At 61.2% G+C, this 13,596-nt stretch overlaps 1 protein-coding gene across 2 annotated transcripts in view; it reads right to left on the bottom strand.

Annotated features, from left to right (window-relative positions):
• The window catches only part of ASIC4 (acid sensing ion channel subunit family member 4), a 29,220-nt gene that overhangs the window by 2,396 nt on the left and 13,228 nt on the right, over positions 1–13,596 (bottom strand). The window contains exons 1-9 of one of the 2 annotated variants that reach the window (XM_065070802.1): positions 2,991–3,705; positions 2,595–2,739; positions 2,252–2,379; positions 2,001–2,160; positions 1,530–1,586; positions 1,275–1,428; positions 783–874; positions 412–491; positions 11–115 (exon numbers count right to left, since the gene is read on the bottom strand). In XM_065070802.1, coding sequence (XP_064926874.1) covers positions 11–115; positions 412–491; positions 783–874; positions 1,275–1,428; positions 1,530–1,586; positions 2,001–2,160; positions 2,252–2,379; positions 2,595–2,739; positions 2,991–3,587 — 1,518 coding nt within the window. In that variant the 5' untranslated portion in view covers positions 3,588–3,705. Of the gene's footprint in view, positions 1–10; positions 116–411; positions 492–782; positions 875–1,274; positions 1,429–1,529; positions 1,587–2,000; positions 2,161–2,251; positions 2,380–2,594; positions 2,740–2,990; positions 3,706–13,596 lie in introns of those variants that run through there. The other variant, XM_005498608.4, reaches the window with a different exon arrangement.

Below are 13,596 nucleotides of genomic sequence, written 5' to 3'. Positions count from 1 at the left end.
ACAGGGGTACCTGGTCCTTGAGTTCCTCCAGTCCCAGTGTGGCAATGCTGCCCGAGGGCTTCTTCAGTGGTGGCTTGGAGCGGCGCAGGACCCGGCTCACCTTGTCCCGGATCACCTGGGGGCAGATGGGGGGTCAGCCCTGGACCCGTACATGGGGAGCACCTCATGTGTGGGCACCCCGGTCTGCATGGACCTGCTGCCTACTCGCCTGCCCACTTGGGGGACTCAGGGCTGAGAGTGGGGACAGCACTTCTGCCCTCAGGGCACCAAAGGATGTTGGAGGACCTGTCCTCCTCCCACTGCCTCCTGCTGTAGTAGCCCTCTGGGGTGGCTGTGCACGTGTCCCACTCCCCCAGGGGAGCCTGGCCCCCACTCTGCACCTCGCCCCACAGCACCAAGGGCTCAACACACCTCATACACATAGTCCAGGATCTCCAGGATGGTGAGGATGCTGGCACCAATGAACAAACCCATCTGTCCCCCGATGTCCCCTGGGGAGGAGAAAGGGGAGATGGTCACCAAGGGATGCTGCACAACCCAGAGGGAGCTCAGGGTGGGCAGCAGGGCTGTGGGCACTGCCAGGGCTGCTGGATGGAGGGCAACAGCATGGTCATGGGGGCAGAGGAAACAAGATGGGGAGAGCAGGGTCTTGTATGGGACAAGGGACAGCCAGCAGCGCGCCACCCTTCAGCCAGTCCCTCCCCAACCAGCCATATACCCTTCCGGCACTGAGACCCAGAGCTCCGCGCCTCAGGGTCCCATAGGAAGGTGAGGGGAGTCACCGAGAAGTCCAGCAATGTCGTAGGCTTTCTTCTGCTCAATGGCCTCATAGTTGAGCGCCTCGAAGAAGATGTCCAGCACCAGGAAGTTCTCCCTGTGAGGACACCACAGTGCTCAGCAAGGAGGGCTGGTCACTGACACTCCCACCCCAATGCCCCCCAAACCTTCCCCATCCCTCAGCTCCTCAGCTCTCAGGTCCTCCCAGGCCCCTTGTGAGTTATGCAGGGTGGTGCAATGGTGACACAGAAGGGACATGTCCCACGCTGGGAGGGACCATGGAGTGGGGGTGTGCTGGCAGGAGGGCTGGGAGGACATAGACAGGTCAGGGAGCTGCTCTAGTGGCAGCCACCCCTAGACAGAGGATGCTGCAGGGACCACATATGCCAGGTCCCTCTCCCTGCATGTTGCCAGGAGTGGGGTGGGAGTACTGCAGGTTCCCAGGGTCCTCAGCCCCCTGCCCACTCCCCCAGAACACCCTGGAACCAGCGGTTCACCTGATGTAGGTCTCGTTCTTGTTGTACTTGCGGGCAAGGTAGCGCGCTGAGCCCTTGTTGGGGATGCGCACCATGGAGATTTCCTTGCCGTAGCGTGTCAGGTTGCACGGTGTGGGGCAGCTGCAGCGCTCCTGACTGTCCTCCACTGCCGCATCTGGGGGCACACACTGATCAGCATGGCTGCACCCCCTCAGCCCCCTCCCTGGAGGCATCCAGCTGGCCCCCTGCCACCTGCCCGCCCGCCGCTGCACCTACCCAGCGTGTGGTCAGCACACTCGATGTACACGTTGGGGGAGCAGATAGACTCGTTGCCTGTGGAGAAGGAGCTGGTCAGGGGGGTGGGAGTCTGACATGCTTCTGCCTCCCACCCTCGACCCACTCCCCTAAAGGCAGTGGAGCAGGGGTGACCCCTGGGTGCAGAGGGGATGGGGAGAAGTGGCCCTTGAGTGCAGGCTGGGGACAGGTAGCCCTTGCGTGCAGGTTCGCTGGGGCAGAGGTGGCCCCTGGGTATAAGGCAGACAGGGAAGGGGGTAGGACAGGGGGTGACCTAGCATGTGGAGGGGATGTGGTGGTCCTTGGGTGCAGAGGGATGGGGCAGGGAGGACACAGGGTGCAGAGGGATGGGACAGGAGTGATCCTTGGGCACAGGCTGTAGGGAGCTGGGGCAGCCCCAGAAGGACTGTCATGGCAGCACAGTGCCCCCTCACTGCCATATGTGTCCTTTACCTGGCATGTGGACCATGCGGCAGTGGCAGCTCCGCACCACGGCCTCCTTCTCGCACTGCAGGCGGCAGGCAGCAATGCTGTAGGTGTCATAGCCGGGCAGCAACTGCTCCCCCTGCACGCTGGCCCGGCAGTTCCCCCATGGCTGCGGCAGGTAGGTGAGCTGTGGGGATGAGAAGGGCATTGCTGCAGGGCCATGCCAGGCTGGGTGCCTGAAGGCATCTCCCTGGGGGCTGTGGGGCATCCTGCCTTACCCGCTGCTCCTGGCAGGACACAAAGGTCTGGAAGCCAGGCGAGACACCAAAGCCCAGCTGATGGATGTAGGGTGGCTCATCCTGGCTGTGAATCTGGACTCTGATGCCAGCTTCAAATGACGTCTCGTCTGTGGAAGAAGGACAGAGAGGCTGCAGTCCTGCCTATGGGGACAGCCCTCAACTGTGCTCCTGTGCCCACCCAGAATCTTCGTCCTAGAGCCCAGCACCCTTCTGGTGCCCCACTTGCCCCATACATCCCTGTCCAGGGGTGCTCTGTTTCCCCACCGGCCCTCCCTATCTCCCACCCTTGCCTGTGCCCTGCCAGCACCGTGGCCCCACTCACTGGTCTCTCTCCAGATGGGTAGGTACTCTTCCTGCTGGATGTCCAGCATGATCTCCAGCCCGTTGCCCATGCCACCCTGGCGAGTCACTCTTGGGTTCCTCCGGTCCCCATTGAAGGTGTAGCACTTACCATAACGTGTGTAGACCTGGGGATGGAGAAAAGGGTGGATGAGGGAGCAGGCAGGGGTCTGGCAGGGTGTTCTGCAAGCAGGATGAGGTCCAGGGACCCTTTCCAGTCCCACAGTGGTGCTGGAAAACATCTTGCACAGCCCTTGGCAGGACCCATCTCATCATCTCACCATGCTGCCACTCCTCCACTCTTGCTGGAGAGTGAAGCATTGCTCACAGGACCCATGGGGCAGCCCAGCTATCCTGCCCCTACCAGGAGGGCACTCACAGGGGTGAAGTGCTGGGGGCCACAGCGCTCTCCCTGAAAGCGGCACTCCACCAGCATGTCCTCGATCTGGTGGCCCAGGCGGTGGAAGAAGCTCTGCATAGTGCGCTCGGAGCGGCGGGGCGGCAAGAAACGCGAGTAGTTGGCGAGACGGGTCAGCCACTCACGCCGGTCCTCTCCCAGCATGGCCAGCATCTCGGGCACCAGCGAGCGGTTCTCCCAGGCCAGCCCCAGCCACTGCCCCACCGAGTAGAGGTCGGGCTTGGTGAGGCGCAGGAAGCGTGCCCGGTTGGGGTTGCAGAGGGTGACAGCCGGGAAGCGGAGCTGGGGGGCCCAGGTGAGCCGTGCCCGGGTGTGCACGGGGCGCGAGAGCAGGTGGTGCAGGCGGTCGGTGGCGCCGGTGGCCAGCAGCCCCGCGGAAGCCAGGAAGGCCAGGCTCCAGAGCAGGCGACGCAGGCGGGACTGTGGCCGCGTGCACATGTAGTGCAGCCCAGGGATCCTGGTGGCTCGCAGGATGCCGACGGCGAGTTGGGCAGCACCACCGTCCTGAGCATCTGCCAGGGCTTCCTCATCCCGGCAGCAGTCAAGGGGCAGTGGCATGGCTGCAGGCACGGTGGCTCCTCTGGAAAGCGGAGTTCAGGCTGCCCCTGAAACTGCCCAGGGTCCCTGGTCCCCTCCAGGGAGCTCTCCCTCCTGGGAGGCTTTTGCTCTGCACCTTCCTAGAGACAAATGTGGCAGGCGCCTTCCCAAGCTGCTCTGGTGACGGGTGAGGGGAGGGAGAAGAGGGGGCTGTTGCAAACACACGCCTTCCCCCAACCTCCATTCGGGAATGGAAAATTCCTCCCTGAGCCGGGCTGGGACAGGCGGATGTGTTGCATTACCCCTGGCAGGGTGAACTGGCAGCACCCAGTGCCCCAGCATGGTGGGCACCAGTGTCCAGATAGTGATGCCCTGTCCCATTTATGTTGCGTGAGCCATGTGCCTAAGGACACTGTGCCCCAGCTCAACACCATTGTCACCTGCCCTGGCACTGCAGCACTCCTGGATACCTGGTTGGACCACCAGGGTTCCCAAACACAGCTACTCTGGGCTTGGGGCCCTGCCCCACAGGCACAGGACACTGTCAAGCCTGGGGGCCCATTGCCTCCTGCCAGCACTGCTTGGGACCATATATATACCTCAGTGCCCAGTGCTGCACTCTGATATTGCCCAGCCTGGAGCTGGGGGCGCCAGTGGATCTGAGCCCTGTGGGGTGGGAGAAGTGGGGCTGTGGGGCAGAAGGAGTAGAGCTGTGGAGCAGGAGGCTGCATGAGAGCCCAACTGAGCACGGCGGGCGCTTTGAAGTGACGGTGAGGCTGTGATCAGAGCGTGGCGACGGCGGGGGGGTGTCTCTGCACCAGGCTGTCAGCGCAGCTGGCAGGGCCCTGACAGCCTGTCAGGGCACCTTCAAAGCTCGGCACCGCGCTCCCCAGCAGCCTCTCATCTCCCGGTGCTGCCTCCCCCAGGCACCCGCCTTCAGCACCAGCCCTGCCAAGGCACCGGCTGGCCCCAGGGCATCCCGCAGCCCCGGGATGAGCAGGAGCCGTTGTGCCCCCAATGAAGGGCATCATTCCTGCTGCTCTGCGGTGGCTGGGGCAGGAAGAGGATGCCAATGGCGAACGTGGCATCTGGAATGGGGAAGCTCCTGCTTGCCCTAGCAGGCATTCCTGGCGCCATCCATTCTGCTGTGACCAAAGTGTGCCTCCGCAGCCATCCCAGGGACCTGGCCAGGATCATAGCTGGCAGCTTGGTGACAGACACAGGAGGGTGCCAGGCAGGTCAGGAACGTAGTTTGGGAATGGCATGGGCAGGGAGGGAGGCAAGCAGAGGCAGTGGGCAGCATCTCCTGTGCCTAGAGGCGACACAGCACTCCCCACCCGCCCCACCTCCATTGCACCCCCTGCCCCGCAGCAGGGAGAAGCCCAGCCCAAAGGCACCCAAGGTACCAGACCTTGTTGGCTCTGGCCAAGCCCCGGCTTCCGGCACGCCGGCTCCGGGCACCCCGGCTCCGGGCAGCCGCGGGCCGAGCGGTGGGTGCGCGGCCCGGCGGGGCCGGCTCCGGCAGGGGGCAGCAGGGCCCCGCGCTGGGGCTGCGCAAGGCGCGCAGCGCCGCCCGCCAGGCGCCCTCCCTCCCCGGCCCGAGCCGGCCGCAGGACAGAGCCGGGACCGGCAGGATAGGGCCCCCACAGCTGCCCTCCCTTGCTTCTGCCGTAATCCCACCTTCGGGTCCTGCCGCGGCACAGCGCAGGGCAGGCGAGGGCAGCACCCCAGCCCCACAGCGGGCAGCAATGGGGAGCAATGGAGCCCCATGGCACCGTGTCCTCATCCCTCCCACTATCAGGTGCCTGCACTGCTGCTTGCTTTACTGGAGGAACAAATGCTCCTGCGGGGCCACAGCACTTCCTCGAGGCAGAGGTCGGCTCCCTGGGGTCACAAAGCCAAGGCTGGGGAGCAGTCCTGACCAACGGCATGAACCCATGCCCCAGAGCTGTCACCAGTCCTGGCACTGTCCCCACAACGCCCATGTGGGCAGGAGCACTGCCATTGGCTCCCCCATGACAGCAGGAGTGCCATGGGCCTCCCTGCTCTCTGAACCCTCAGGACCAGACCAGTGGGTCACCCCCACCCCACACTGAGCTGTCCCTTCCAGCCTGTGTGTCCCTGTACCATTTCCAGGACACAGCTCAGCAACCCCCATACCTGTGCCGATGTGTTTGTGTGGGGCTGTTTGAGCCGGCTTGGCTTCTTGCTGAGATTTATTGTGGCTCCAAGAGCCGGAGGCTGCCAGCCTGATACCATCAGCCCCTTGCACACCAGGGCAGCTTTTATATTAGTTTTTGTTAAACGGTAGATGAGCTTTCCAGGCTGGAGGAAATGTCATTTCTTTGAACGCTTCCATCTCGTGTTGGTTCAGACATCTCCAGGCAGCATCGCAATCACCCTGGAGTGGGGCGAGGGATGGGATGCAGAGGCTGGGTCACATGGGGACAGACAGCTCAGGGCCAGGGACCAGGGTTGGGCAGAGCTGGAGGAAAAGGTCCAGAGGTGATGGTGGCCTTGCTCCCTACCCCCTGTAGCCCCAGGCAGGCAGTCATGGCTGCAGGGTCATATGGGGAGGGCAGGGGTGGCTGTGGCACCCAGCTGAGTTACTCGTCAGTTGCCAGGGTGCTGAGGCCAGCTGTGAAATAGCGCTGGCGAGAGCACAGCACAGTCCTGAAGGGCTTTGCCTTTCCAGCATGACAAACTAAATTAGATAACGGGGTGTATGGGAGGAGGAGAAAGGGCAGAGGAGAGCCTGCCTGCATGAGGAACATGATTTCCTCCCCACAGCTGACCCAGAAAAGCGCCTTGCAGGGTTGGAGCACATGTGTTCAGCTAGGGATGTCACCTGGGGCTCTGTTCACTGGGCACCCTCAGGGCCAGGGCAGCAGGATTCCTGCATCACACGCCAGTCTCTCCACGCAGCCGCTACACGCCGGCAGCCCTGCGCCGTGCTCACGTGCAGGGGAGACCCCATTAGGGAGGTAATTTCTCAACACAATTCCTCATTTCCCTGCTCTCTGCCGTGGAGACTTGCTGACCTTGACAGAAATAGCTGCTTGTGCCTAGCAGATGGATCCTAGCTGGAGATCGCCAGGGGCCCTGGCGTCCTCCTCCCCACCTCACACAGCTCTGGGGCTCCCCTTCACTCCTGTCCTTTTCCCCCACAGTGAGTCACCCCCTGGGAGCAGCGTGCTAGCCCCCAGCATCCTCACCCCAGCTCACACCAGCTTGCCCATGATCACTGGGGGCACAAAGACCAGCCCCACACACCCTCAGTCCCCCCATCCCCACCACTGCCAGCCCACTGTGCTAGTCTCTGGCTGATCCCAGCTCACGCAGGTATTTCCGCGGCTTACACGGCTCCCCATGGTATTTAGCCTCTGGAAGACAATGTTAAACATTGCAAGCAGTGACAAATCCTGATTGCTCCAAGGAGACAAGAGGCCGCACTAGGCTTCCAGCCAAATGTTTGCATGCAAGGGAAATGAGCTGCGGCATGTGAAGCCCTGATGGGTCCTGCTCCTGCACACCCGGGGCACCCAGCCCCACTCCTATGTCCCCACTGGGACACCTGGTCCTGCTCCCATGTCCCTGCTGGGGCACACAGCCAGCAGGCAGGCCCTGGGCATGGGCACACTATGCAGAGAGGGTACCCTGGTATGGGGACACCTCTGAGCACAGTCACTGCTGGGGCATGATGGAGACGGGGATGACACTGGAGTGCTGCCTGCCCTGGTCTGGCAAAAATGCCAGACCAGGAGTAACCTTGGGCGTGTCCTCTGGGTACTCCAGCCCAGAGAGTAAATCAGCATGGGCAGGACTGTGGAATAAAAGAAAGTAGACTCCAAAATTAGAAATGCTGCTTCCTGAGTGTGCTGGAGGCACAGGGATGGCCCTGGCCAGGAGATGCTGCACAATAGGTGGGGCCAAATTGTGTCAGCGATGGCAGAAGTGGGGTAACAGCATGCCCACGCATACTGTCTCTTGCTCTGCTCCTGGTTCCCTAGCCTGTCTCTGCCAGAGCCCCCTTCCATGCTCCAGGGCCCCCCCAGTACCCCCTGCCATGTTCCCAGTAGCCCACTCCCCCCACGCAGCGTGGCCAGGCCCCGCCTGGGTGCCCCGGGACGGAAGCTACAGCGCTGACGCCAGCATTGCAACTGCCCGGGATATGAGAACCGCTTGGATTCAGCAATTTCAACTCATTTCAAGCCTGATTCTGCAGCAATTTTCTGAGCCAGTGGGATGTTTTCGCCTTTGCAAACGTCCCCTCTCATGCATGGTTGCACCATTTCCTTTCCCTGCTCACAGGAGGGTTGGGGAACAGCGCCAGTTTGGCTCAACCCCAGCTCCAGCGGTGGCACCACCATGCCCCCACACCGGCAGCCCCTCAGTGCCACCCCCTGCCCCACACAGAACTGCCAGAATAGATCCTGTGGGATGCAGCCCTGCTCAAAGGGGATGGGGCTCCCACCTCCATGGAGCACTGGGACCTGCAGTCTCAGTTGCGGCAGAGCAGGGCACCTTTGGCCCTGAGCAGGGCACACCAGCACTGGGCTGGGTTCCTTGTTTCCCCCATCCTGTGAAGGGCCAAGCCCTGGAGCATCCTCTGCTGTGCCCCAACCCACTTCCCTGGGAGGAGGGAGAGCAGTGGAGCGACAGTGAGGTGGGAGATGCTGAGGGCACATCCTGGAGAGCTGGGACTTCTCCTGCCGCCTCTCTGCACAGATGTGCCTCTCCCTGTGCCACAGGCCAGCCCGTGCCAGCTGAGCCCCCTTGGCCAAGCTGAGCCAGAAGCAGGGACACGGGTGTGGGGGCTGGCAGAGCCCCTCTGGTGCCAAATAGGATCACTGCTGGAATACCAATAACTCAGCTGTGCCGTGGGCTGCGCCAGCAGCTGAGCAGAGGGGTGGAAGGCACTTGAGCCCCAGCACTGAGCAGGGTGAGCAGGCCAGGCTGCTGCTTTGGGGTCAGCGTGCAGCCCAGTGCCCTCCAGGAGCAGGCAGGATCCAGACCAGGGCTCCCTGCTCCTGGTGGGTAAGGAGTACAAGGGTGCAATGCATGGCAGGGGGATGCACTGCATACACAGGCGAGGATACCTTCCCAGTGCATCTGCCCCAGCACTGCCAGTTACATCAGTAAAGCAGGGTGACACTGGCACCATCCTGCTTTCAGAAGCAGTATCTGTGACAACACATACAAACTTGTGTGCCAGGGGAGGACCTCTCCCTGCAAGACATTACCTCAGGAGTCCTGCACTGGACAAGCCAGGAGCTGGAGATGGCTGTGCTGCCAGTGCCACATGGAGCCAGGGTGGCTGTGACACAACAGTGAGAGGCTGGAGGCCCCAGGTCCTCACCTCTCAGTCCTGTCATGCAGGCACAGCAGCACACAGCTACCTCTGGTAGCAGAGCAAGTGCCATCACAAAGTTGTGCTTTCCTCTCCCACTGCTCCTGGGGGAAATTCATCCCAGAATATCACTCAGCTCCTCATTTCCAACCCAAATTTATTCATGGCCAGTTTGTACCATTTCTTCTAATGCCAGCATTGTCCCTTAGCTTAAATAGCTCTCTTCCCTCCCTTGTATTTACTCCCTTGATGTATTTATGAACAGCAATCCCATCTCCTTGCAGCCTCCATTCTGCCAGCCTGTATGTTCCAATCGCTCCTGGTTTCCTCTCCTGATTCAGGCCCTGCTCACCTGTGCAGCCCAGCTGCCCAGCACAGCATCTGCTCCACCTCCCAGCAGCTTCCTTAACCCCAGATGCCCAGGGCTCAGATGCTGCCTTCTCCATCCTACAGCAGCCATGGGGCAGCATCCCACCCAGGTCAGGACTGCTGCCCTGGCCATGGCTATCTGTCTCCCTGCAGATCTCCTGGTGGCTTGTGCTTTCATATTGTTTGCTTGTACCAAGCACTTTAAAGCATCCACCAAAAGGGTCACCTGGGCAGGTAAAGGAGCCAACACCGAGGGAACTGCAGAAGATGAAGCGCTGGGCTTGCTGGCAGAGAGGGCAGGCGTGCTGCAGTGCAGAGCAGAGGCACAGAGAGGCATGGGGGCAGGAGCTGGGGAAGCCTGTTGGCAGCCAGAAAACCTCTCTGAGATGCTGAGCATCCTGCCTACTTACCCTCGTCTCTCCCTAAGTACATGGGTCAGGTGCTGGGACTGCAGGAGATTTCTTCCTCGTGACTCTCCTGGAGGGAGATGGGGAAAGCCATGGAGCAGAGCCAGGAGATGCTCAGGGTCCTCATGGGAAAGATGCACCAAAGTTGCACACTCAAACACGCCAGACAAGCTTGCTGAGCTCCTAACATGGTCTCCGCTCTGGATTTGGACTGTGCTGAGCAACAATCCTGGCACGGCTCTGTGCACCCTCCAGTGCTCTCCAGCTGGCTTCCCATCCTCAGACACCCCCTGCACTGGGCATATAATCCCTGGACACGTAGCACAGGACGCTGTGGGTAAGTGCTGCAATGGGCTGCAGCTCAGCCTTGCTGCTGCAAACCCAACAAAACATGCACATACACAGAAAGCAATAATTATGGTTTTGGGTAGAGGGTTCCTCTTGGCAGCTGGAAGAGACCCAGTGCCATGCATGGTGCTGTGCAGACACAGATGCTCTGTGTCACTTGGCCACAGACCAGAGAAGGATCCCCAGCTCCGTGATTTCACACAGAGGTGTAGCACAGAGTCCATCTATCTTGCAGGCTGGAGGAAGCAGGGAACGTCAAGGGTACCCGAAAGTGAGATAAGCAAGGGTCCTTTGTGAAGCTCAGGCAGCCCCTGCTCTCTGGCTGCTGTCACCCTGCAGGGACCTCAGCGCTGCAGGATGTCCCCTGCCCTGCAGGTACATCAGTGCCTCTGCACGGTTCTGGCTGGATGCTGGTTGCTTTTCGCTGAGAGATGGCAGTAGATCCTGGGTGCCACCGGCCCTGCCTTGCTCCCCCTCGCAGGCCGGGACGCTGCGGGGAGGCAGCGCGCAGCCCCGCAGCCCCCCTGCTCCCCTGCCCGGCGCGGGCAGAGCCCTCCAGGCAGCGCCGTCCCTGGGGACCTCTTCTCTTTGAAAGCAGCCGTGCGGGGAGCGCTGCGCTGCCCGTCCCTAAAGGGTTAACAAGCAATTTCCTTTGCTGACAGCTCCGAGACCGTTCAGTATCGACTGCGGGAGAATAAGAGGAGAGAAGCAGCGAGATAAAAAGGCAGCAGAGCTGGCACCGCCTGCTTAATCCCAGCGTTTAATCTGCTGGGGCAGCGCAGGCAGCCTTATCTCGCCGTCCTTCTGCTGCTCCATCTCATTACCGCTCCCACGGCTGCGCGGGCCGCCCCGCCGGCAGCCGGAGGAGCTGAGCCGGGGAGCGCTGGCCGGGGGCAGCGGCTGCCGCCAGCCCGCCTCGCTCGGCAGCCTCCGCCGCGCCCGGCACCCCCCGCTGCCCCTCCGGAGCGGGGACACACGCACGCACACACACACACACACACGTACACGCACACAGGGACGTGCACACAGGCTGCACCACGGAGCATGCTGTCTCACACACGGCACTGCTCACGCCCGGCCCTGTCACACAGCCTTGGGGACACGCTGCCAGTGTCACACACACACACACACGTTCCCTGGTCTTTCCTCCCTTCCCACCTCCCCCACCCCGCCACTCTGGTGGTCCAGTCTGTGCGATGCTGATGTCCCCACGGGTGGATGAACTATGTAGTGCTCTGTGGGACACCGCATGTAGGACAAAGCAGGGCCAGGACAGCAGGCAAGGCAATGCCACTGTGCCCTGCATGTACCCCTCCATCCATCCTCACCTATCTGTGTGCTCCCCTGCCGGGTGTCAAACCAAATCCACTGTCTGAGCATTCCCACCGCACACCCCACGGCAAATGTCGCTGGGTCACCCCAGCCTGGTCCTGGCAGTTCCCGCAGCCACAGGGCAGGGGAGGGCAGGAGGGGGGGATGCCTCTCAGGAGCCAGCATGTGCCGGCGCAGACATGGTTCCTCCAGCCATTGCACTTATCTGTAAATCCGCAGCACTGACACAGTGCAGATGAAACCTCCACGCTAGCTGGGTTGTCACGGGGGTTATCCTACTGCCTATGGATGGGTTTACACTGATAAGATTTATTGTCACCCTGGCTGAGGTGCTGCCAGGGCTTCTCTGCCTGCTCCTCTTGCAAGGTTGTGCTGCTGCTTGGAGGTGCCATGAGAGCCACAAGCAGCAACTTCACAAGCTGGCACCGGGCAGGTCCCTCTGTTTCCCACTACCAGGGCTAATTGGTCCCCTGACCACCTATCCCAAGGTTCCTCACCCAGCTTCTCACCATCGCAGCGGGATGCTGGTCCCCAAGCCAGATCAGGTTGAGCAGAGAACACATCTGTGCTACCAGAAATTTGCTGACAGTGCTGGCAGCACAGCTCCTGTCACAGCTCAGCGGTTGTGTGGCTCTCCCACATGGCAAGGGACTTGTGGGGCTGCTGGGGTGGCCATGCATGGAGCTACTACAGGCAGGATGGCCTGGGCAGGGAGCAGGGGGCAGCCTCCCATCCTGCAGCATCCCCCGTCACCATGTGGGAGCTGGCAGGGCGGCTATGGGAGCTGGAGCCTTGTGCACCCTCTGTCCCAGGGTGACATGGGGTGGGCAGGAATACCCAAAAAAGGCAAATTTGGACCCAAGGTACTCTGCTCTGCCCTAGTCCTTCACACACATCCTGCTGCCTGCCCCCACCAGCCACAGTCCCCAGCACTGATTTCCCTGGGGCCAGCAGGGATTGCCCTGAGCCACCTGGTGCAGCCAGGCAGGGGCTGAACCAGGCTAAATCCCTGAACAACGGGAGGGGGAGCTGCCTACCAGCATCCCCCCTGTCCCCAAAGTCACCGCATAAGCCCTGCACAGCTTCCCCACCACCCTGCTCCATCCCAGCTCCTGCCTCTTCCCCTTCTCCCCTCCAGCCGCTAACCCCCTGACAATGCTGCGGGCTCCACTCTCTCTGCCAATATTAATTTGACCCCAGCATGTCAGAACCAAAGAAAACAACACACAAACAGCCTGAGCCCCAGCTGCACCCTCCTCCCCAGGTCTAGTTCAGGGTGCCATGGGGGCTAGGGGGCTGGTCGGGGTGATAGTGTAACCCACCAGCACATCAGGAGCTTGAGTGAAGTGGGGTGATCACAGCCCAGCGGGAAAGGGCTCGTTAATAGCTGAGCCCTTTTAGTAGAGATTAGGGAGCTGTGCGGCTTTGATCTTTGATTGCCAATTTGCATCTTGAAGGCGCTGGGACCTCATCCAGCCTCCGCGCAACCCTTTGTGGTTATCTCGTGGCTAATGGATTTGTTCTTAATGCTGGAGCGTGCAGGCTAAAGGCTGATTAAACCCTCTCCATGGCGCTAAATCAATGGAACAAACATGATAGGGGTTGGCTTTCCCCAGCCTGCACACTCCCGGGTGGAGGGGCTGATTAACAGAGCCCCCACACTTCAGCACTAGCAGGGGCTCCCTCCTTGGGGCTGCCAGGAAGGAGGCACCATCATCGTCAGGCAGGGACAACCCTGTGACCCATATTCCTGTGTTCCTGTATCATCATCCTCTGCTTACCATGCAGGAAACAATGGGCTAGGGGAGCCCAGGGCTCCCAGCATGTCTGTCCTTCTTGAATGCTTTGGCCACTTTGCTCTTTTGCTGGTTCCTTGGTGTCTGCAGGGGCATCCCAGTCTTCTCTCAGCTCCTCTCAGCTCCCAGGGCTTGCTATAGGAGGAAGGACATGTCCTGGCAGGGATGGGATGGGACAACCTGCCCCTGTAGCTGGGGGACTCCTTCCCCCTCTTTATGCCCACTTCGCCTCCCACACACTGGGGCGCAGCACTGGCAGCTCCCATCTCCTCTGTCCTTCAGACCATGTTCCCTTCTCCCTGCTCAGAGCCAGCACCATGTTCACAGGACCGTCTGCTGCCTGCAGCAGCCCATACATCAGGTGCTGTAAGCAGCAGTATCCGTACGCACTTTTCATTATGCCCATGGTCTCCATCACATGCCTAGCT

This window comes from Columba livia, chromosome 7, assembly GCF_036013475.1.
Source record: "Columba livia isolate bColLiv1 breed racing homer chromosome 7, bColLiv1.pat.W.v2, whole genome shotgun sequence".
Classification (NCBI taxonomy): domain Eukaryota; kingdom Metazoa; phylum Chordata; class Aves; order Columbiformes; family Columbidae; genus Columba; species Columba livia.
The sequence above is the reverse complement of the archived record's forward strand: the minus strand, read 5'-3'. Positions and strand labels throughout refer to the sequence as shown.